Source organism: Schistocerca nitens, chromosome 4, assembly GCF_023898315.1.
Source record: "Schistocerca nitens isolate TAMUIC-IGC-003100 chromosome 4, iqSchNite1.1, whole genome shotgun sequence".
Classification (NCBI taxonomy): domain Eukaryota; kingdom Metazoa; phylum Arthropoda; class Insecta; order Orthoptera; family Acrididae; genus Schistocerca; species Schistocerca nitens.
The window spans coordinates 173,273,924-173,298,038 of record NC_064617.1 but is presented as its reverse complement, the minus strand read 5'-3'; the positions used below and the strand labels follow the sequence as shown (position 1 = coordinate 173,298,038).

General features: G+C 40.5%; 1 protein-coding gene across 1 annotated transcript in view; it reads left to right on the top strand.

The window, feature by feature from the left end:
- Positions 1 to 24,115, top strand: part of LOC126252970 (pyridine nucleotide-disulfide oxidoreductase domain-containing protein 2-like) — a 169,989-nt gene that overhangs the window by 42,093 nt on the left and 103,781 nt on the right. Inside the window, exon 6 of the mRNA XM_049953991.1 lies at positions 4,578 to 4,719. Coding sequence (XP_049809948.1) covers positions 4,578 to 4,719 — 142 coding nt within the window. The remainder of the gene's footprint in view (positions 1 to 4,577; positions 4,720 to 24,115) is intronic.

Genomic DNA, 24,115 nt, shown 5'->3' with positions numbered 1-24,115 from the left:
GCCAACATCCAGTGCCAACGGTCATGCACCCATTTAAGTCATAACTGCTAATGTTGTGGCATTAATGTTGGCATGTGTACTTGTCATCAGATGCAGAGGCCCATTGTTAGGAGTGTTCAATGCACTTTGTGTTCAGACACAACTATACTGTGCCCAGCATTAAAGTCTGATGTTGGTACCACCACAGTTCACCACCTGTCCTCTTTTATCAGTCTGCCCAGCCTACAACATCCAGCATCTGCAATGAGGGTGTGGCTGCTCAATCCCATGATGTCAGGACATGATTTCACTTTGGTTTCATCATGTTTTGAACACACTCACCACAGCACTCCCCAAACACTTGACAAGTTTTGCAGTTTCTGAAAGGCTTATCTCAAGCTTCTGGGCCATCACAATCTGCCCTCGGTCAACCTCAGGTAGATCACACACTTTACCTGTTCTACACACAGGCAGCACGCTCACTGATACTACATGCACCATGTGTGTGTGTGTGTCTCACTACAGTAATTCCTCACCAGGTGATGCTGCTATCGTTTGGACAGGTTTATATTGATAGTAGGTTGTTCTGGCTAATGAGTGTATGTAGTGGGAATTAGTGAAGTCTGGTGGCATGAAGAACAGGACTTCTGGTGAGGTGAGTATAAGATTAAAAATACAAAATCAAATGTGGATACTGCAGGAGTAGGTCATCAATGCTCAAGAAAATAAGAATACAGGTGAACTACTAGGAAGAACACAGTGTACACATTATCAAAGCCAGGATAGATACACTCCTGGAAATTGAAATAAGAACACTGTGAATTCATTGTCCCAGGAAGGGGAAACTTTATTGACACATTCCTGGGGTCAGATACATCACATGATCACACTGACAGAACCACAGGCACATAGACACAGGCAACAGAGCATGCACAATGTCGGCACTAGTACAGTGTATATCCACCTTTCGCAGCAATGCAGGCTGCTATTCTCCCATGGAGACGATCGTAGAGATGCTGGATGTAGTCCTGTGGAACGGCTTGCCATGCCATTTCCACCTGGCGCCTCAGTTGGACCAGCGTTCTTGCTGGACGTGCAGACCGCGTGAGACGACGCTTCATCCAGTCCCAAACATGCTCAATGGGGGACAGATCCGGAGATCTTGCTGGCCAGGGTAGTTGACTTACACCTTCTAGAGCACGTTGGGTGGCACGGGATACATGCGGACGTGCATTGTCCTGTTGGAACAGCAAGTTCCCTTGCCGGTCTAGGAATGGTAGAACGATGGGTTCGATGACGGTTTGGATGTACCGTGCACTATTCAGTGTCCCCTCGACGATCACCAGTGGTGTACGGCCAGTGTAGGAGATCGCTCCCCACACCATGATGCCGGGTGTTGGCCCTGTGTGCCTCGGTCGTATGCAGTCCTGATTGTGGCGCTCACCTGCACGGCGCCAAACACGCATACGACCATCATTGGCACCAAGGCAGAAGCGACTCTCATCGCTGAAGACGACACGTCTCCATTCGTCCCTCCATTCACGCCTGTCGCGACACCACTGGAGGCGGGCTGCACGATGTTGGGGCGTGAGCGGAAGACGGCCTAACGGTGTGCGGGACCGTAGCCCAGCTTCATGGAGACGGTTGCGAATGGTCCTCGCCGATACCCCAGGAGCAACAGTGTCCCTAATTTGCTGGGAAGTGGTGGTGCGGTCCCCTACGGCACTGCGTAGGATCCTACGGTCTTGGCGTGCATCCGTGCGTCGCTGCGGTCCGGTCCCAGGTCGACGGGCACGTGCACCTTCCGCCGACCACTGGCGACAACATTGATGTACTGTGGAGACCTCACGCCCCACGTGTTGAGCAATTCGGCGGTACGTCCACCCGGCCTCCCGCATGCCCACTATACGCCCTCGCTCAAAGTCTGTCAACTGCACATACGTTCACGTCCACGCTGTCATGGCATGCTACCAGTGTTAAAGACTGCGATGGAGCTCCGTATGCCACGGCAAACTGGCTGACACTGACGGCGGCGGTGCACAAATGCTGCGCAGCTAGCGCCATTCGACGGCCAACACCGCGGTTCCTGGTGTGTCCGCTGTGCCGTGCGTGTGATCATTGCTTGTACAGCCCTCTCGCAGTGTCCGGAGCAAGTATGGTGGGTCTGACACACCGGTGTCAATGTGTTCTTTTTTCCATTTCCAGGAGTGTATGAAGCAAACACCCACAGCAATAGTACAAGTTTATATGTCGCCTTACTCTGTATATTATGAAGCTATTGAAAGATGATGAGATAAAAGAAATTATTCAGATAGTTAAGGGAGATGAAAATTAAATATGGTAGATGACTGAAATTTGATGGTAGGGAAAGGAACAGACGGAAAAATCTTAGTAGGACATGCACTGGGAGAAAAGAATGAAAGGGGTAGCAGTCTGGTCAAATTTTACACAGACCATTACTTAATCATTGCTACAATTGTTATAAGAATCATGAAAGAAGGTTGAATATGTGGAATGGACATGGATTCACTTGAAGATTTAAAATAAATATACTGATTTAACAGAAATTTTGGAACCAAGCTTTAAACTACAAAACATGTACAGGCAGATGCACACACTTGACAATATTTTATTGATCACGTACTGCAGATTAAATATGAAGAATTTCCCAAAAGATAGGAAATTAATGCGAACAGACTTGGATAAGTTGAAGCACCCAGAGGGTCTTGAGAATTTGGTAGGGGACGTTAGGCAAATATTGACTGAAACAGGGAAAGGGACTACAATAGAAGATGAGAAACAAAATAATGAAGGTAGCAGAGGAACAAATAGAAAAACAGACAAGGCTGAAATCCTAGGATAACATTTGAGATGCTGAATTTTTATTTAATAAAACTAAAAAGTGTGAAGGAAGGAAGCAGTGGCACTTATTATGATTACAATGAACCACTCCAGTTTAAGGCCAAGTGGTAGGTAATGCTTGTATCATCAAGATCTGTTATTACAATTATGCTACAAAAGTTATCTGCAATTATTGGCAATTTTTGTAGTGTATCTGTAATGACCAAGCTTGATGTTACAAGCATTACCTACTACTAAACCATAAATTGATGGTGTTTCTCTGTAATCATAATAATTGTCCCCACCCCCTTCCTTCCACATTTGTAAGTTTTATATTTATTGAGCTATTTGTAATTTTTATCTGGTCATATATTACTTCTAGGATTTTTTGTTGAAATTTATTTACTGAGCTATTTCAATTTCTGTCGCTTCCTGTGGTTCAAAATTTAGTATGGAATGTGGCAGCTGTGGCCTTATTAGTACAATGTGAGTGCTTTATTAACATCTATATACATGTGTAAGTTAAATAATACAATAATAATATAGTGTGAGTGCTTTATTATCATCTACATACATGTGTAAGTTATATAATAGGTGTACATTTTTAATAAGCTTTTTCATATAATGGTTATGCCAGATGTGATAGGCACTACTGTCACTAATGCCACCTACTGGCAAAACTGTTTGCCTTGTACCATGGTCAACTGCCTGTGTGAATTTGGGCACAGATGGTATTATTGAATAGAATAGAAAATGACAAGATACTTTGTATTAATTTTGTACATTTTTCGACTTCACTGCATCGTTGCAGTGTATGTGTTTTAATATCTTATCTTGTACTATATGTTTAATACTACAGATTTGATGTTGGAATTCTCCCAAAGCATGTCATGATATAATAAAAAATTTTTTTGGTCTCCATGACCTATGTATTACCATTTAGTGCCAAAGGCAGTCACACACCTCCTGGGAGGCTTTTCGTCTAAAGTGATAAAACACTTCCTTTTGAAGATGTCTTATGCAAAAACTACTTCAAAATCATGAGTATTTATGCTTGTTTTCTAGTCTGTGCAACTGTGGAACTCCATTGAAAGCCTTCTGGAAACCAAGAAATTTTCATTTCGATGACTCTGTATGCTACGCATTCTTCATGTGGGCCTTCTTAACAGTTGTAACTGCCTGCACTCTCTTTCAGTTACATCAGATGCTCATTATCATTCCACAAAACTTGAACTAACTGTTGCTAAAAGTCATCCATTTCTCTTGAATATTCAATACAGAATCTTGTTAAAGAGAAATTAGAACAGATAAAACTTGCTAAAAGCTGAAAGTTAGTGCTGAAAAAGAGAAAATACCTGTGAGTTGAGAAAGGTATACATTTTACAACATATGAATGGAATGCGTAATTGTTCTCATACACCTCGCATATCTTTATCTTCCCTCAGAAAGAACCAAAATATATTTCAACATCTTTTATTTATTTATTTCATGTGCATTTAAAAAGAAAATATGCTTCAGCAGGTTTCTGAAAATCTAAAATTTATTTTGCATTTTAGTTGTTCTTCCCATACTTGATTAAATGGAACCATTTTCTGTCTAAACACACTTTTTACTTGATTTCAAATTTTGAAGGCTTTTTATTTATATTTTATCTCTTAAATATGTATAATTGTCTCTGATACCTTTCCATATATCAAGAACATCTTACAGTTGAATTTTATTCTTGCAATGAATTATAAGCATTTTATTATTACTAGGTATGTTTTGATTCATCACATGCTTGGCCAAGTGAATGGGAAAATTGGTGCTTGGGGCTACCCAAGAGGGGGTATGGGAGCTGTCTCAGAGTCTCTGGCATCTGCAGCAAAGTCATATGGTGCTGAAATCTTTACTTCTCAGGTACTATGTAGTGCATTAACACACTGATAATTTCTTAGAATGCTTTTATAATTTTTTTTAGTTTTCTATATTATTATATATAATGGTAGATGTTATGAAATTTTCAGCTAGAAATATTCTTACATGTTCTATCTGGTATGCAACAACTTCAGTGATAATGTTTTCTCTGCAAATCAAATGTATCATCTACACTAAATGAATAACACTTTCTTTTTCTTGCTTTAATAATTTTTTAAGAATTGCATCATACTAATGCAGTCAGAATATGAATTTTCTATTGGAGAAATATGGTTATTAAATATTTCAGGTGTTCTTTATCTCTCTTACCTGGTTTCCATTAGTAAAGCAATATTTGGTTTAGTCCTATTTCCCAAATTAAATTTATCAGTGTCTTCTTCAATTTCTTAATTGATTGTTCTATTATGGCATGATCTACTAATGATGGTCAGTCAGTTATTCATGATTTTCTAATTGTATCTTACCTTAAGGTAACCCCTTCCTCCTGCAGTGAAGTAACAGTATTTTCCTATCTCACAAAATGTAGAAACATAAATGAAACAGCTACATCATGTACACCACTACCAAACTGAGGCCAACCACATAGCCACTAAAAATGTTGTACACCTCGCCACTGACTTCAAAAGCTGCTTCAGTACCTATCTTGTGTGATTTGTTTGTTTCCATCCTGGACCATCTCCTCTGGATTATGCAGGTGACAATTGTCCCTCCAGTATATGCTTAGTTCTTGCAGCCCTCCAAAACTAAACCTCAGCTTGTACCCTCTCCAAACAGCTAACCTCACCCTTTTGTCTCTTCTTATTTTGCACCCCATTTGTCCACTATTTAGACCTTGTGATATATCTCTTTCTGTGCCCCCTTCCCTCCTGCAAACACCCTCTCTCTCTCTCTCTCTCTCTCTCTCTCTCTCTGTATCTTTTTGTTGCCCTAACATTTTACCCCTTCTAAGTAGACACATTTCCTTCCTCTCACATTTGTTAGCCTGCACACCCACCCATAAGGAGTGAGGATCACTTCAGTCACAAGCAAGTGTATTTCAATGTCTATGTGGTTGTGTGTACTTAAACTGAAACCCAGCTGTAGCTCAAAAGCCACTGTACTATTCAATGTGTCCATGTGCTGCACATCAATCCATTACAGGTGAATGGTGTCTACCTTCATTTTTGCTAATTTTTTGATTGAAGGAAACCAGCATGCACCAGCAGTTTGAAAATCATGTAAACTTTGTTTACCTTGTAGTCTTCTTTTAGCAGTATGTGAAGAAAAAGAGTCACCTTCACACTATCTAATGTATTATACCAACAATTGTAATGGCCTGTAATTACTTTGAAAAACCCACTGATCTTTCTTTAACATCATAAAGCTGCTGTTTTTATCTAATATTTCAACAGCAACATATAGGCAACTTTACACAGATTACTAGCTGCTGTCTAGGTACTGGTAAAGTTAAAACTCATTTAATGAGAACGTTAGTGTCTACTGTGACTATAAATTTTATTAAGTTATAGAACAAGCAGATAAGAAACTATACTCTTGTTTTGATTATTTGGGGATTTACAATTTTCTGTGTGGTGTCATCTTCTGGCACCTTCTTAAAGATTTTTGTACCAGAATGTAACTTATTTTTCAACCACTGACAGGGATAAAAGAGTAAAGTCATATAGCATGATTGGCTGGAAACCACCAAGGGGCAGGATCAGGCACCTAATTGGAAAGGTCTTTCCTAAGTCTTGTGCACACTAACATCTTTCCTTCACAAAGTAGTGTGAGGTTTGTGTATCTGATCTGAGTAGGTTACTGTAATTTGTGTGTGTGTGTGTGTGTGTGTGTGTGTGTGTGTGTTTATGTTTGTACATACTGCAGTACACATTTGCAATGCGCAATGATGACAGAAGGGAGAGGGTGAAACCTAGTGCACACACATGGCCTTCTCCTCTCAAATAGCACCAATGAGACCACCAAGCTTGACATCCCCAATTGATGGATAGTTCACCATTGACAGTGTCATATGCCCTCATTCAATGAGACACTGTGAGGAAGTTTGGAATTTAATCCAGGAAATTGGTGCAAAATCTGGTGATCAGGAATTTTATGCCACAAGCCCACTTCCCCTTTGCTGGAAAGACAAATGGAAAATTGGCAAAAAGCACAAGATGTACCTGGGTGGTTACTCATCCAATTGCTGCCCATGCCTGACATAGTTTAACTTTGTTGATATGACAGGAACTGGTATATTCAATGAAGCAAGGCTGTTGGCCAAACAGGGATGAATGGACGATATGGAAATTATTTGTACTTTTAGTACTGTGGTTGTGAATCCCATATTTTTTCTTATATTCACATCAATATTTATAACAAAAACATATGGGAGTAAATGTATTGGAATAAAGTATGAGACACATATAATCCCTGAAACAGTTTTAGCAAGATGTTTAGATCTAAACTTCACATAACATTCTAACTGTATATGTCTGCAGAGTAAACATTTTTTAGCTATATTTTACAAGAAGAATATGCCATATTACTGAGTGAAAAATGCAAATCCTGCATATATATCAGTATAATGAGAGATATTTCTAAGTGCATAGTAGGTAGGTTTGACAATATAATGAAAAGGATAGAAAAAGACTGTTGGAAAGGCCTTTGTCAAAAATAGACAGCACACACACACACACACACACACACACACACACACACACACACACACACACACACATGTGCAAACACAACTCGCACACATCTGATCACAGTCTCTGGAGTTGGAGCCAGACTGTGGGGAGCAGCACATTATGGAGGAGACAACCACATGAGAGTAACGAGGAGGCTGGGGTGGAGAGGGGGAGGAATAGCAGAGTAGGGGTGGGGGATGGGAAAGTGCTGCTAGGAGTGTGCAGGGATAAGGTGGAGAGTAGGGCAGCTGGGTGCAGTCAGGAGGTTAGACAGAGAGTGGAAGAGAGTGGGAGGTAGTGAAGAAAGAGAGAAGTAAAAAAGACAGGGTGCATTGATGGAGTGAGGACTGTGTAGTGCTGGAATGGGAATGGGCTAGTGTAATATCCCCACGGAAAATTACCCTCTACCACGCACTAATTAATAGTGATCAATCTAATCATCCACATTTATTTACGTTTGAAAAGTATTTGATCAGATTTTTCTAGTAAGATATGCGCCGACAGCTCGTCGACGCCAAGGTAATTTTCTAGTACGTTTATTCTTTGGAACAACAGAGGTACAGATATGTATGCTCCATGGTTATTATAGTATCGAGAAGGAGAGAGAAGGGAACAGTTTCGGAAATATCGGTGGGAGGATTTTTGGATTCCTAAAGAAGTTTAGGTACTCTTCTTCGCACTAAAGCGAACAAGGGAAATTTGTGCCGATAGCGGGACAGATAAAGAAATGATAAACCTGTAAAAAGGTAAATTTCCTGAGACTTAAAATACACGGAAACGGAACCTGTAATTGACAAGGATTCAATATACATCTTTCATCAGAAATAAGGTTTGTGACCATTTTATTACAGAGTGAGTGAAGAATGAATTCTCTGTATGAATCATTGATGATTGTCTAGGCCTGTAATTAATTGGGAAGTTTCAGCTGTGACGAAGAGAACCTGCAATCTATGAGTTTTATAAATCGTCCAAAAAGGCTTCGTCCACATCTGAAATATTAGATCTGTCGTAAACTGAACGAATTGTTCAAACGATCGATTTTCCCAACTGAATGCAGCGCTTAATAATAATAACAAATGTAAAGATTTTTTCTAGCAAGACCGCCGCTGAGTATTAAGACGAAGGGCTCTACCGGAGATTCGACCAGGCTGATCTCAAGTAATTTATATTTGAATTGTACACAGATAAATTAGAGAGAGAGAGAGAGAGAGTGAATGTAATTCTAGAAATTACTTAGAATCCTCCAGTAGTATAATTGTTTGTCTGTCCTTTAACGGATCAGCCAATCATAATACACGAAGCCCTGACTTTACTGTACTGATTCAGGTGTGAGAGTGAAGGAGCGATAAAGACGACAGACACACTTCGAGTGAAGGAGCGATAAAGACGACAGACACACTTCTGTACAGACAAACATTACACCAAGTTAGCGGCAAGCTGCATTCACACACAAAGACTTTCATCAGAAACAAAACCACAAAACAAAGTAGTAATCAGAATTCATTAGAATGGCCAATCCGTGACAGGACACGTTTTTGGACGTTGTTAAGATAATTTTGTTCTTTGTTTCATGTGAACGACGACGAGACAACCTAACTTGGAAAAAAGAGAAGAAATACTCGCAGTCGAATTACTTGGATCCACAGATAAATAGCACGCAGGGCGCAGACAAAAGGCCAGATCTATAATTTTTTAATTAAAGCTTGCTAGTATTCTGGAAGTAGACGTAGATTTGAACATTTACTAATTGTGTTCACATAAGACGTAGTTTGATTGAACTGCCCTAGTTGCATTTAACCGTATAAGTACTATACGAAAGTATTCTTGTGTGAAGGGAGATATATATAAATCTTGACTGTAGAACATTTATATGGTTTTAACTAGGGCAATGTTTAAGATGAGTCAAGCAGAGCAGAGCAACATGCAACAGCCTTCAGCTGTGAGCACCGATGATAATGAGGTAGTAAGAAGTGTTGTAGAACCAATCGCTACAGATAGCGCAATAGAACGCCCGGTAGACACGGCTGGAGATGTAACAGCAGGGATGCAACATGGATTAGATCCATTAGTAATTATAATGCGGCAGATGTAAATGTTAACTGAGACCATGAATAATATGAACACAAAATTAGCCTCAGTTACGGAAGGGCAGGAAAATTTGAAAACCGACCTTAACGCGAAATTAGCATCAGTTACTGAAGGGCAAAACCATTTGAATACAAAATAAGCTTCAGTCACTGAAGGGCAGGAAAATTTGAAAACCGACATTAACAGGAAATTAGCCTCAGTTACTGAAGGGCAGGAAAATTTGAAAGCTGAGATTAAGCAGCAGTTACATGATAGTTTTTCCGAATTAGAGCAGCGGATAGAGGAAAAGACAAAGGAACTAAAAGATCAGGCCGAAGAGACGGAACGAAAATTAACTGCACAAATCGAATTGGTTAAAGCTCAATGTGAGGAATCTACTCAACGCGTTCGTGTAGAAATGAAGGAGTACGTGGCTATTAAGATAGATACAGTACGCGAACAGGTGGAAATGGTTCCGCAGTTAGTACAAAAGCAAGATGCCATGTCATGTGCAATTGCGCAACTTCCGGAATTGGCACGTACGCAGACGAACCTAAAGGAAAGTGTGGAACATCTGACAGAACGTCAAGACGTTATTGACCACCAGATTAATGTATTAACGGGTAAATTATCCGAAATCACATTAGAAAACAAAAGGCTAATGTGTGAAAACGTTGAGCAAAATGTTAAAGCAGCATTCCAGAGTCTATGCGGCAAACAGGAAGAGAATTTGTTTGCGAAAGGACTTGAGGAAGTGCGACAGCAGTTAGGTGCTGATTTCGAGCATTGGAAACAAACGATCGAAGAGTCGATACGCGTTTCACAACAAGGCTCAGAACAAATGAATACAGGCCAACAGCAGAAGTTGTCAGCGACTATAGACCCCGTTACTGCACATTCGCACACAATACCGACATGTGTAAGTAACTCGAATATCAAATGGCCACGAGCTAGTTGTTCGCGTGACGTTTTAGTGGATGGAGATTATGAAAGCCTTTGTCATGCAGAAGAAAAAATGATAAAGCATCGGCAATTTCAGATTTTTAACACTGACAAAAGGGGGGTCCATCCGATTGTTTTTATTCGAAGTTTTAGAGGAGTGCTACCCAGAAATTGGTCGGAGTGGCAGAAGATCAGTTTCGTTACTGGGTATATACAAGGTTCGGGGGCGATCTGGGCCTCGGACATGACTTCTGTTTGCTCGACCTATGAAGATTTTGAAAAAGCGTTTTTAGCAAAATTCTGGTCAGAAGGGGTACAGGAACGCCTAAGGCAGGAGGTGCTCTACCCAGAGCCTTTCTCTTTTTCGAAAGGAAGCCTTAGGAAGTATTTTGAAAAATATATAAATAAAACAAGATATTGGGACAGACCTATGCCTTTGCCAGACATAATAAACATACTTAAGGCAAGATTACCAACTAGCATCCGGAATCAATTAATTTACGGCAACGATAAAGACCTGGAGTCGTTCCTCACGACGTTAGATCATATAGACATTATAGAAGAGAACAGCCAGAAAGCCCGTAATAACAGATTCCAATATAGGGAGATAGAACTTCCGGCAAATGGTAGGCAAGGGAACGCACAGAGATCGATAAATAGTGGAGAAACCCCTCAAAATCTCAACAATAATACCGGCAATAGTCTTGCGAGGGGCTATCCAAGGAATAACAGGAATGGGAAAAGATACAATCCCGTATGGGGGAGCGAAAGGAATTTCAGACCCCAAGCATGGAACAATAACGGTAATAGAAAGTGGAACCAACTGGGGGGAATAAACTCAAATAACCAACATCAGTGGGGACGGACATCTACGAATCAACCGGTGATTACCGAAGTAACGGACGATGTCAACCACCAGGCGAATCAAAATCCAACAAACTTGTAAGGACCCACTCGTGCCCCGGAGGAGCGGTCAACAATAGGTTGAGGGGCAACAGGATATGTGTACCAATGCTAACGTACAATGATGGACGATTACTGGCAGATGAATTGACCGAAGACTTAGAACCCCAAGATGAGGATAAGGAACAGGTGGCAGTAGCCGAAGTGCAAGTTATTTGGGAGACTGTACCTATAACAGCGATTTTAGACACAGCTGCAACCACGAATGTTATTTCGGAGGCTCTATTCAACAAGATCAGAAATATAAGACGAGTACCAAGTTTTCCAGTTCAAAATTGTAGAATAATAGGCGCCGTTGGGGCTCGATCGGCGAATGTAAAAGTGCAGTCACTACTTAGTGTAGAAGTAGGAAATGTAGCAATATTAAGCACATTCCTTGTGGTGAAAAATTTGGTGGTAGACTGCATTATCGGAGTCGACAGCCTACGTCAATACGGATGCAGAATAGATTTTAAAACAGGAAAAATTTGGTTAAATATAAATAAACAAGAAATTGAGTTGGACTTGTTGAAAAAGGAAGGCCTTACCAGAAAATATAATAGTGGGATCAGTGTACAAGTAATCAGGACTGCACAGAATTCTAAACAGCACGCAAATAATGAGTTCCAAGTCAAAGGAGATTTCGGTCAATTAGTGTATGAGAAGTTAAATGAATCCGACGGCATCACTGAAGATCAGAAGAAGCAGCTCAAAGAATTATTATTAGCGTATGAAAACGTGTTTGATGAAAGGCCAGGAGTGATTAAAGGATACATATGCCATCTCTACGTTAAGCCGCACGAAACATATTGTCGAACTTTCTATCCTGTTCCCTGGAGGTTAAAGGCTCAAGTTCAAAAAGAAATAGATCGCATGTTGAAATGGGGTTTGATTGAACCCTCTACAAGCCCATACTGTTCCCCATTGTTGGTCGTGCCAAAAGCATACACGGGATCGAACAAAATAAAAGGGTTATTTCCTCATGACGCCTTAAAAAGATATAATGAAGAATAGGAGATAGGGAGGAATGGTGTTCCGAGTGACAGAGATGAACGCTCGTAAAAAATATAACAATGAACTGTGTGTGTGTAGTGTTAAAAACCTTTAAAGTGAAGTAGTTAATCAATGACATAGAATATAGAAATAGTGACTAATTATTACTATTGAGTGTTGTAAAAAGGATAGTGGAGATAGGCTTCACCTGTGGTTTGAGTGAATATAGAACTTTAGCTTTGCTAATGTGATCAAGATGTATAAAGTATCTGACTGACCTGCGAGAAGAATGAAATGTTTCCCGCAAATGACGCTGAATAATCAAAAAAAGGTTTAAAGTGAATATTCATATATAATCTCATGTGAACGCTTAGATGGGTAAACGTGTGAAGGGATGTGTTGTGGTAGTGAATCGTGAGTGACGGTTAACGCCGCAAAGACAATTTCCCGCGCAAAACAGTTGACGTCGGCGCGAGAATTAAAATCGATAGAGACGACACAGATATGCTTTATAAGAGACTCGCACCAAACGCGAGGATAAACTGATTCATGTTGAACTTTAAAAGGAATAGGGGTTATAATTAGAAGTTAAGAGTTTTTAATTTATTAATGAATAATTAAAAAAAAGTAATGTTCATACAATTAATAGTTGTTTAATGGTTTGTGTTCGTTTGGGAATTATGTTTGAAAAATCCATTTCCATAGATGAGCATGGATGAACGCAGTATGAATCAGAGAGTAAATGAAAGAAGCGAATCCGCATTCCTCAATGCTAATAATTTTTACATTTCAGCACTAAAGCGAAGAAATATATGGTTTAGAATAAAAAGTTTTGAGGATAGCTAAATTATATGACTTATTAAGGGAATATGGATGATGTCTGGGTATAAAATGAACTACACTTTCCATTATTTGATGATTTGAATCCAAAATCTATAGTAAGTTACATGAATCCTTTAAATTACGAAGAACAAATCAGTCATAGAAAATCTGTTAAAGCGTTTGGACTTATAAGTACCAGTGGGGAGGCAAAGTAAAAAGGAGTATTCAAACGAGAGTAAATCGGATGATGCTTTTGGCAACATCATTAATTAAGAGTTGAATTCATTGAAATACGTCGTAACAAAAAGGATCCATGAAGCCATAAGGATTTTGCTTTCAAAAAGGAGAATCTTGGATGGTGCAACCTAATCAGTTCTCTTACAGGAAGAGTCTTCCTTTTGGTCACTGCTAATTCTTTTGGAATGAATGTTGCATGTGAATTCGAGTATCCCTGTTCCTTCTACTCTTCCCATTGTGGGCCGCGTAGAAGATCAACTACAAAGGGGGCCGCGTAGAAGACCGACTACAAATGTGGACGTCGGGGACATGCAAGACCCGGGGGAGTTTAGCACCGCAAGACATTGTACTAGGAGCAAGATTGTAAAACGCAAATTCACGTTATTTATTGTAAAAAGTTTTTTTTGCTAGAGGCACAAACTACCCTTCTCTAAATCGTGATACAAATTGATCCCTATCTTTTCTTTAGAGATAAATTTCAAAATTATTTTTGTTCTTCTATAGGCTTTCCTATCTTCTATGTACCGTAGGCTGGGGGTCTAAGCTTAAGAGGTTTTCCAAGGTTTCCCTGCTTAAGAAAGTTCCCGAATGGGTAGACCCTGACAACAGTTCATGTAAGATCATCTTCCTTGGTTGTGCACAGCAAACATAACAATGAGATGCACGTAAAAGCAATACAGTCGCGGTACCTGTCTCTTCATTTCTTCTGTTTTCCACATTTCTTTTCTTCGTCTGTCTCAAACAGAATATTCTTTTTCAGTCGGAGGACTGACAATAATCACTTCCGGGTTATCCACGCTAATAGATAGCTCGCGAAGTGTGTTCGGTGAATCAAAATTGAGCTCACAAACTTCGCTCGCTGCGAGGGGCATTGTAATATCCCCACGGAAAATTACCCTCTACCACGCACTAATTAATAGTGATCAATCTAATCATCCACATTTATTTACGTTTGAAAAGTATTTGATCAGATTTTTCTAGTAAGATATGCGCCGACAGCTCGTCGACGCCAAGGTAATTTTCTAGTACGTTTATTCTTTGGAACAACAGAGGTACAGATATGTATGCTCCATGGTTATTATAGTATCGAGAAGGAGAGAGAAGGGAACAGTTTCGGAAATATCGGTGGGAGGATTTTTGGATTCCTAAAGAAGTTTAGGTACTCTTCTTCGCACTAAAGCGAACAAGGGAAATTTGTGCCGATAGCGGGACAGATAAAGAAATGATAAACCTGTAAAAAGGTAAATTTCCTGAGACTTAAAATACACGGAAACGGAACCTGTAATTGACAAGGATTCAATATACATCTTTCATCAGAAATAAGGTTTGTGACCATTTTATTACAGAGTGAGTGAAGAATGAATTCTCTGTATGAATCATTGATGATTGTCTAGGCCTGTAATTAATTGGGAAGTTTCAGCTGTGACGAAGAGAACCTGCAATCTATGAGTTTTATAAATCGTCCAAAAAGGCTTCGTCCACATCTGAAATATTAGATCTGTCGTAAACTGAACGAATTGTTCAAACGATCGATTTTCCCAACTGAATGCAGCGCTTAATAATAATAACAAATGTAAAGATTTTTTCTAGCAAGACCGCCGCTGAGTATTAAGACGAAGGGCTCTACCGGAGATTCGACCAGGCTGATCTCAAGTAATTTATATTTGAATTGTACACAGATAAATTAGAGAGAGAGAGAGAGAGAGAGTGAATGTAATTCTAGAAATTACTTAGAATCCTCCAGTAGTATAATTGTTTGTCTGTCCTTTTACGGATCAGCCAATCATAATACACGAAGCCCTGACTTTACTGTACTGATTCAGGTGTGAGAGTGAAGGAGCGATAAAGACGACAGACACACTTCGAGTGAAGGAGCGATAAAGACGACAGACACACTTCTGTACAGACAAACATTACACCAAGTTAGCGGCAAGCTGCATTCACACACAAAGACTTTCATCAGAAACAAAACCACAAAACAAAGTAGTAATCAGAATTCATTAGACTAGATAGATAGAGACAATAACTAATCTTTGTTAGTGATTGTAATGGGAATGGGCTAGATGGGTAATAACAATGATTAACCTTGGTTAGTCACTTTCCTTACCCATCTAGCCCATGCCCATTCCAGCACTACACAGCACTCATTCCACCAATGCACCCAGTCTTTTTACTTCTTTCCTTTCCTGCTAACCCTCTCCCCTCCCCCTCCTCCCCCTCTCTCTTCCCTACCCACTGTCTAACCTCCTGACTGCACCTAGTTGTCTTACTCTCCACCTCCTTTGCACGCTCCCAGCAGTACTTTACAGTCCCCCACCACTACCCTGCTATCCCTCCCCCTCCCTGCCCTAGCCTCCTCCTTACCTCCACCCAGTTGCCTCTCCCATAATGCACTGCTGTTCAGTCTGGCTCCAGCTGTCAGGGACTGTGGTCATTTGTGTGAATTGCATTTGCATGAGTGTGTGTGTGTGTGTGTGTGTGTGTGTGTGTGTGCTGTCTACTGTCTACTTTTGACAAAGGCCTTGCTGGCCAAAAGCTAACTTTCTGACTGTCTTGTTGTTGTGCCTTTCTGCAATTCAGCATCTTCACTATACAGTGAGTAGCAACAATCATTTTCATTATATTGTTACATTCCATCCTGGATTTTTCCATTGCTTGGCAGGTAGATTTGAGCTTTTTGATAAACTTATCACCATTTGCTGGTGCCTCCTCAGTCTGTTATCCACCTGGATGCCTACTGTTCTAATGCAAGAACACTGTAATTTATTTCACAAGCAGTACACACACATGGAAGACAATTAAGAATACATGAGTGGGTGACAGAGCCATGCACTCTGTCCTATATAAACATTAGTTCCAATAGGGGAGTGCAGCCAGCAGGCTGTGGCACGCAACTGCTGTCATATTAGCAGGCCAGATGGCCTCTAGTGGCTGAATCACATACAAATTTCATGGACAAACTATGAAGAGCCCCACACACAAAACTGCTAGTTACAGCACTCTCCTTCCCTTGCAAAAAAGTGAACAATGTGCTCATTTCTATTTATTCTGTGGTTGACATAGGTTGTTGAATCATGTGACATGCTGCCACTGGCGTGTGGGGTTGGAAGTGGCGTCAGCACAGACAGGTTCGGCACCTGTCACCCTGTGAGTGGCCATATGGTATGACAGGCAGCTTACGGTCCACATCCCATGGAAGGAGGTTGTGGTGAAGGAGGCGGAATAGGTGGCACGGACTGCAACGGGGATGGCAGGGGCAGAGGCACCAGCTGTGACAGCTTGGGACACGGGGTCCTGCTGTGACCCCCCCCCCCCCCAGCTGAAGGGGGCACCTACACGAGAGGAGACAGTTGTGAAGATATCAGCACCGGCAGCGGAGAAGGCAAGGGCATTAGCCATGATGAAGGAGATGGCCAGGTGGACGAAGGATGTGGGAGTGACAGAGGTCATAGCTGGTCTACCTATCATTAAGCCCTCATCTCAGCCATGTGGATGATACAGATGCAACAGCCATGAGTACTCTCAATCATCCCGACAGCCATAACTGTGAGCCCAGACAGCTGTGCCACGATAGAAGTGTTGCGGCACCATTGCCAGCAGATGGCCTGGTATCTGGGCAGAAGGCTTGGCATCGGCCAAGGCAGATGTGGCAGAGTCTGGGGCTGACAACCGTGCAACAACTCTACTGGACTCTTATCACCAACAGGGATGAACCTATAAGAACTGAGTGCCCAGTCAAAAGCTACTTCCAGTGATACATCTAAAACATATTTTTTCATCCGAGTCTTAAATGTTCATACTAGTTATTTTGCTTGCCCATTTGATTGAGAGAGGAAAGGAGGAGCCATTGCATGGTGAACACCACTTTTTTATAAAGATTTTCAGATTCCTGAGATATGAACTAGGGTTGTTACCTATAACTAGCTTGTATGGAAGACCTTCCATTGCAATAACTTTTGACAAAGTTGAAATGGTTGCTTCCGTTGAAGCAGACAGACAACACACCACATACAGGAACTTAGAATAAGCATCAGTTACAACAAGTCAGTAGAAATTCGAAAATGGTCCCTCAAAATCTACATGAATTTGTTCCCAAGGTTGCTGAGGATCTGCCCATGGTGACAAAGAAGCACAAAGAGCTGCCTGATGAGTGGCAAGAACTTGTGCTATTTCCCCATCAATGCCTGGACAAAAAAGTGTCTGCTTTCTAATGCTTTTGTACATGATGCACCCCAGTGGTTCAAATGGTGTAAAATAATTTCTCAAAGAATCAGAAGCATGGCCCAGAGGTTTGTCTAGTCAACCACGCTGCACCAAAGAAACAACTTTACTTAGAACAGGATCAGTGGCTGCAATTTTAGTGCTAGTAATAGGTAAACCATCAACAACATTTTGAGCTTCCATGTCTAAATGAAGCCACAGTAATTCCTCTTTATCAGACTTTGGATCCCGAACAGTCAGCAAATGCAATAAGGTGTCAGCATTTGCCTATTGTGCCATAGGTCAAAAATGTTTCTCATAACTGTATCACAACAGAAAAAGAGCCCACCACTGTAAGCAATGTGTGACTTTGTATGGCAAGAATGCCAAAGAGCTAAAAATAGATGCCAGTGGTTTGAGTTTGTCATCAACTGAAACTTAGGCCCATATAGAAGGACATGAATTTTTGTTTATAGCATACATAATCAGAAAAGTCTCTTTCTCTATCTGAGATTAATACTGTTGCACTGAATTCAAAGATCTGGAGGCATATGGAATAGGGTGTTCAGATCCATTCGCATACTTATGAGCAAGTGTGGCACCAAAGCCAAACTGAGACGCGTCCATCGCTAACACATGTGCTGGCCTGGCTGAAGAGGGGCCAAGCAAGAGGCTGACTGCAGCCAAGATTTCAATTACATTAATGCCCAGTCACAAGCTGAGGACCAATGGTAAGGAACACCTTAATGTAATAATGCTTGGAGTTGTTGTCTCACAAAATCAGCATCCAATATTAATTTGTGGTAGTACGCAGCAAGCAACACTTCAAAACCCAAATAAATAATGGGTAGTTGAAAAAACTGTGTCTTGTCCAAATTGCAAGTTAACCCTGTAGACTATAAGACTGAAAACAGAGCATGAAGGAACTGCACGTGTTCCTTCATAGAGGCACCAGATATTACTGTGTCATCTAAATAGTTGATGCAGTCTGGAACTGATGCAATAAATTGCTCTAAAAAGCATTGAAAAATAGTTGGTGTGCTTGCTACACCAAAAGGCAAACACTGGTATTCATAATGACCAAATGGGGTATTGATAACTAGAAGGCTTTTAGATTCCTCATCAAGCACAGCTCTAAATATGCCTTTGCCAAATAAATCTTTGAAAAATTATAGCTCCCCCCCCCCCCCCTTAATTTTTCTAGCAGCTCGTCAGGCCACGGCAAAGAATGGGTACAGTATCAATAACTGACTGTGCATTAATAGATTTTTTTTTTAAATCACAGCAGAAGTGTATCTTACTAGTAATTTTTTTTTTACTATCTCCAGTGGTTTGACCATTCACTGGAAGAAAAAGGGCAAATAACATTGTTGTTATTGTTGTTGTTGTTGTTGTGGTGGTGGTGGTGGTGGTGGTGGTCTTCAGTCCAGAAACTGGTTTGATGCAGTCCTCCATGCTACTCTATCCTGCGCAAGCTTCTTCATCTCCAAGTAACTACTGCAACCTACAGCCTTCTGAATCTGCTTAGTGTATTCATCTCTTGGTTTCCCTGTATGTTTTTACCCTCCATGCTGCCCTCCAATACTAAACTGGTAATCCATTGAGGCCTCAGAACATGTCATACCAACCGATCCATCCTTCTAGTCAAGTTGTGCCACAAATTCCTCTTCTCCCCAGTTATACTCAATACCTCCATATTAGTTGCATTATCTACCCATCTAATCTTCAGCATTCTTCTGTAGCACCACATTTCAAAAGCTTCTATTCTCTTCTTGTCTAAACTAGTTATCGTCCATGTTTCACTTCCATACATGGCTACACTCCATACAAATACTTTCAGAAATGACTTTTTGACCCTTACTTCTCTTCTTCAGAAACTTTTTCCTTGCCATTGCTAGTCTACATTTTATATCCTCTCGACATCGACCATCATCAGTTATTTTGCTCACCAAATAGCAAAACTCATCTACTACTTTAAGTGTCTCATTTCCTAATCTAATTCCCTCAGCATCACCTACTTTAATTTGACTATTCCATTATCCTTGTTTTGCTTTTGTTATATCCTCCTTTCAGGACACGGTCTATTCCGTTCAACTGCTCTTCCAGGTGTTTTGCTGTCTCTGACAGAATTACAGTGTTATCAGCAAACCACAAAGTTTATATTTCTTCTCCATGGATTTTAATTCCTACTCCAAATTTTTCTTTAGTTTCCTTTACTGCTTGCTCAATATACAGATTGAATAACATCGGGGAGAGGCTACAACCCTGTCTTTTTGTGTAGGGGATGGTCATTTAATTCGTCCTTGTTATATTTTTTGGAAACTATTATATTTGTAAATATATAGAAAGTTTAGTGGAACTTAATATCCATTATCTGCCAATAATGCTAGATTTTATAAACAGAATATTGCCTAGTATTTGTCCAATTTTTATGTTTGTGATCGTTTCCTTATCTTCTGCTTTATACAATAAACTCTCTTTGTCTTCAAAAATAGTTATTGGTTTTAAGTAATTTTTTAGGAAAAGAATGTCCATCAAAAGTGAAAAACCATCTGTTTTTATTTTAAAATGGCATCAGCAAACCACAAAGTTTATATTTCTTCTCCATGGATTTTAATTCCTACTCCAAATTTTTCTTTGGTTTCCTTTACTGCTTGCTCAGTATACTGATTGAATAACATTGGGGATACAACCCTGACTCACTCCCTTTCCAACCAATGCTTCCCTTTCATGCCCTCGGCTCTTATAAATGCCATCTGGTTTCTATACAAATTGTAAATAGCCTTTCACTCCCTGTGGTTGAACCCTGCCAACTTAAGAATTTGAAGGGGAATATTCCAGTCAACATTGTCAAAAGCCTTCACTAAGTTTACAAATGCTAGAAATGTAGGTTTGCCTTTCCTTAACTTGTCTTTTAAGATAAGTCCTAGGGTCAGTATTGCCTCATGTGTTCCAACATTTCTCTGGAATCCAAACTCATCCTCCCTGAGGTCGACTTCTACCAGTCACAAATAACATTAAGGATCGAAAATGATCTAATTCTGCTTTTACTTGATCCCCTAAAGTTAATGGTACGGCATGGGCCTAGAGAAAAGGGTGGCAGGCAGAATGTTTCATTGCATCATGAGCCTGAAATTCTGTTGTTATGGAACTTTATCAGAAACCAGATGAACTTCATCATCAATAGAGATTCCAAACAGTTAAAAGCATCCAAACCAAACAGATTTTCAGTGTAAGCATTGTCCACAACTAGGAATGTTAATGATCAAACCACAGCCTTGCAAGTCACAAGTGCCGAAAACTGTCCAAGAATGAGAATCAGTTGTCTTTTATAACTCACCAGACACTGGAGTCAGAGGGGGCAGAATCCAAATCCACATAAGTCTGAGAATTCACCAATGTCTCTGCTGCACCCATGTCCATCTGCATTCACAACGGTTTGTTAAACACATGTACTTCAATATATAACTTGCTATGCAACACCGTCACTGCTGATACACTGTTCACAATCATGTTTGTCACATCCTCACTCAGATTTGGAAAGGAGTTACATACAGAAGTATTGTGTCCTTTCGTGTGGCATCTATTACACATTGCTTAGCACTTGGGACATGCAGTCCATTTGTGTTGAATGAAGCAGTATGGGCATGAAGGCAGTGGAGCACGAAGGTGTCACTTAATTGTTGTGGGCAGTTGTTGTCGCACACAGTGAGTACCTATACAATGCCGAGATATCTCTGTACTGCTGCAAAGGCATCTACATTCCCTAGCAAACTGACTAAAGGCAGGGAGGGATGATAGGAACTGATTTCTTTAACTTCAGACCATTCTTCTGTCTGATTACTTGCAACCCATGAAACTTCATATTACTAACTTATGTTCAATACTTCTGTAAGTGAAGGATTTTTGCACTCTAGAGCCCACTCTCAAACTTCCCTGTCAGAAGCAAAATGTATGATTGCATCATGAACCACCTGACCTGCATAATATTCCTTATGAACATTTGTCACAAAATTACAATGGCAGTTAAGTCCATGTAGTTCTTCTGCCCATGCTCTGTATGACTGTTTTGGCTGCTTTTGGCAGTGATAAAACTCCATACGAGCAGCAATAATGTGAATACATTTACAGTGATAGGTAGAAAGTAACTCACACAGCCGATCAAAAGAAAGGCTTGCAGGTTCTTGTAAGGGGTGATCTGACACAGCAGCTGATACATGCAAGGTGAAATCCATGACCAAAAAAAAGGGCTTTGCACAAGTTTATGTCTATTACCCCAAATGCTGGAAATGTTGCCACAGGCATGTTTCATAAGCATTAAAGTCTACTGCTGCATCATCATATGCAGGGAATGGTGCCGGATATGTTGTTTGTGGGGTCACAGATTGGGCCATTGTAGTCATTAAACTGGAAATAGCAACTGTCAGCACATGCTGACACAAGTGGTCAGTGGAGCCTTGCATTCCGACCTGTATAGACATTAGTTCCATCAGGGGCCACAGCTGGCAGGCAGTGTGAACTATGAAGAGGCATACAGACTAAATTAGTAGTTAGAGCACCTACAAATTTTGCACACAGAGATTCATGTAGTGTATACTCATTGATGTCTGCTTCTAGTATGTGTTAATCTTCTTTGTGATCTAGTTGTGAACCTGTTCTCATTATTCTCCTGGCTGCTTCTGATGTAGATTAGTCATGAACTTTGAGTATGGATATAAAACTGAAACTTCAAGAGGAAGACAGCAAGTGGAATGCATCCAGCAAATAATTCAGGATGTAGGTTGAAAATGCTAGCCTGAGATGAAAAGATCGGCACAGGAGAACACTTACAGTGGGCCGCATGAAACCAGTTAGAAGAGTGGCAGGGGGGAAAAAATAAAAGAAACCACTACAGGTTTCTGCAATATTGCTTGTAGTGCATCTTGATTTAACAAAAACCCCTGTATTAAATGGAACTCTCTTCCTGGTACATGTATTTTTGATCCCAGAATTTCGAGATATTTTTCAACCTCCTGTGTATCACTTCCTTGATGACCATGAAGATAAAATGAGACTAGTTATAGCATGCACAGAGATATTTAAGCAGTCATTTTGCTATTCTCCATTGCAATTGGAACAGGAAGAAACCCTAACTGTGGTATAATGGTGAGACTCGCTGCCATGCTCTTCACAGTGGTTTGTAACATATGAATCTAAAGGTAAAAGTTATCCACCCTTTCTCTTGGTATCCACTGTAATTGTTCCTTATTCATAGTGAAGGTAAATGAAAACAGGTCAAAAAATTAAAAAATAAATAAAATGAAGAAAAGAAGAAAGCCCAAATATTGAAGCAGATGGAAAAAGTTTTATGTCTTACAAAATAAAACAAAATACAAGTGTTGTACTGTAACAGCAATGAAATATTTGTAATTGCTCTAACTACACAGTCCAGTCACATTAATGTAGTTACCACCTATGATTGACATTGACATACAATAACCAATCACAGATGGCATTTAACAGCACTAGCAGTGAGGGTCAATGTGGAAGACAGTGCAGCAGTATCATAATGTGGAATTGGATTTACCTGATATCCAAAAGGACAAGATCATTGACTTTCAAGTCAAGGGTGGAAGTATTACTAAAATGGCGAAGTTTGTAAACTATTCATGTACTGTCTTGGCAAAATATACCATGCCTGTCAAAATGGCACTATCCAAAACCAGCACCACAGCAACCATGATGCAACACAAGCCATAGATTATAGGGGTGAATCACAGCTATGGAGATATGTATGGGTGAATGGACATGCAACTGTTGAGCAACTGACTGCCCAGATGAACCAGGGGGCTACCAACAGTGTCTCAACAACTGTTCTGCTAATGTTGCAGTGTATGAGCCTTCTCAGTAGGCACCTGGCTTGTGCACCCATGCTGACTGCTGTTCATTGCTGTTCATTGCCGATAATGGCATGCAAATGCCATTATCACAACTGGATATCTACTGAGTGGTAACAGGTGGCCTATACAGATGAATTACATTTTGTGCTCCATCAGTCAGATGCTCGTTGCAACATCAGAAGTGTCCAGGCCGGAGGATGGAATTTTACAGTCTAGGGAATGTTTTCATGGCGTTACTGGTGATTTTATCATTCTAGAAGGCACAATGGATCAAGGAAAGTACATTTCTATCCTTGGGAACCATGTCCACCCTTACTTCCAGTTTGGAACAGTAGTGTCTACCAGTAGGATAATGCAACATATCACACAGCCCCATACTCCCCTGGCCACCAAACTTTCTGAATTTAAACCCAATAGAGAATCTGTGGGACCACCTGAATCACACTGTATGTGTCATGGATCCTGAACAGAGAGACCTAGAACAGCTGGCCACAGTATTGGAGTTGGCATGGCTCCATATCCCTATGGGTAACTTCCAAAGCCTCATAGACTCTCCATCTTGCAGCAGTCCAGACAGCAAAAGGTGGTTATTCAGGCTTTTGACAGGTGATAACATTAATGTGACTG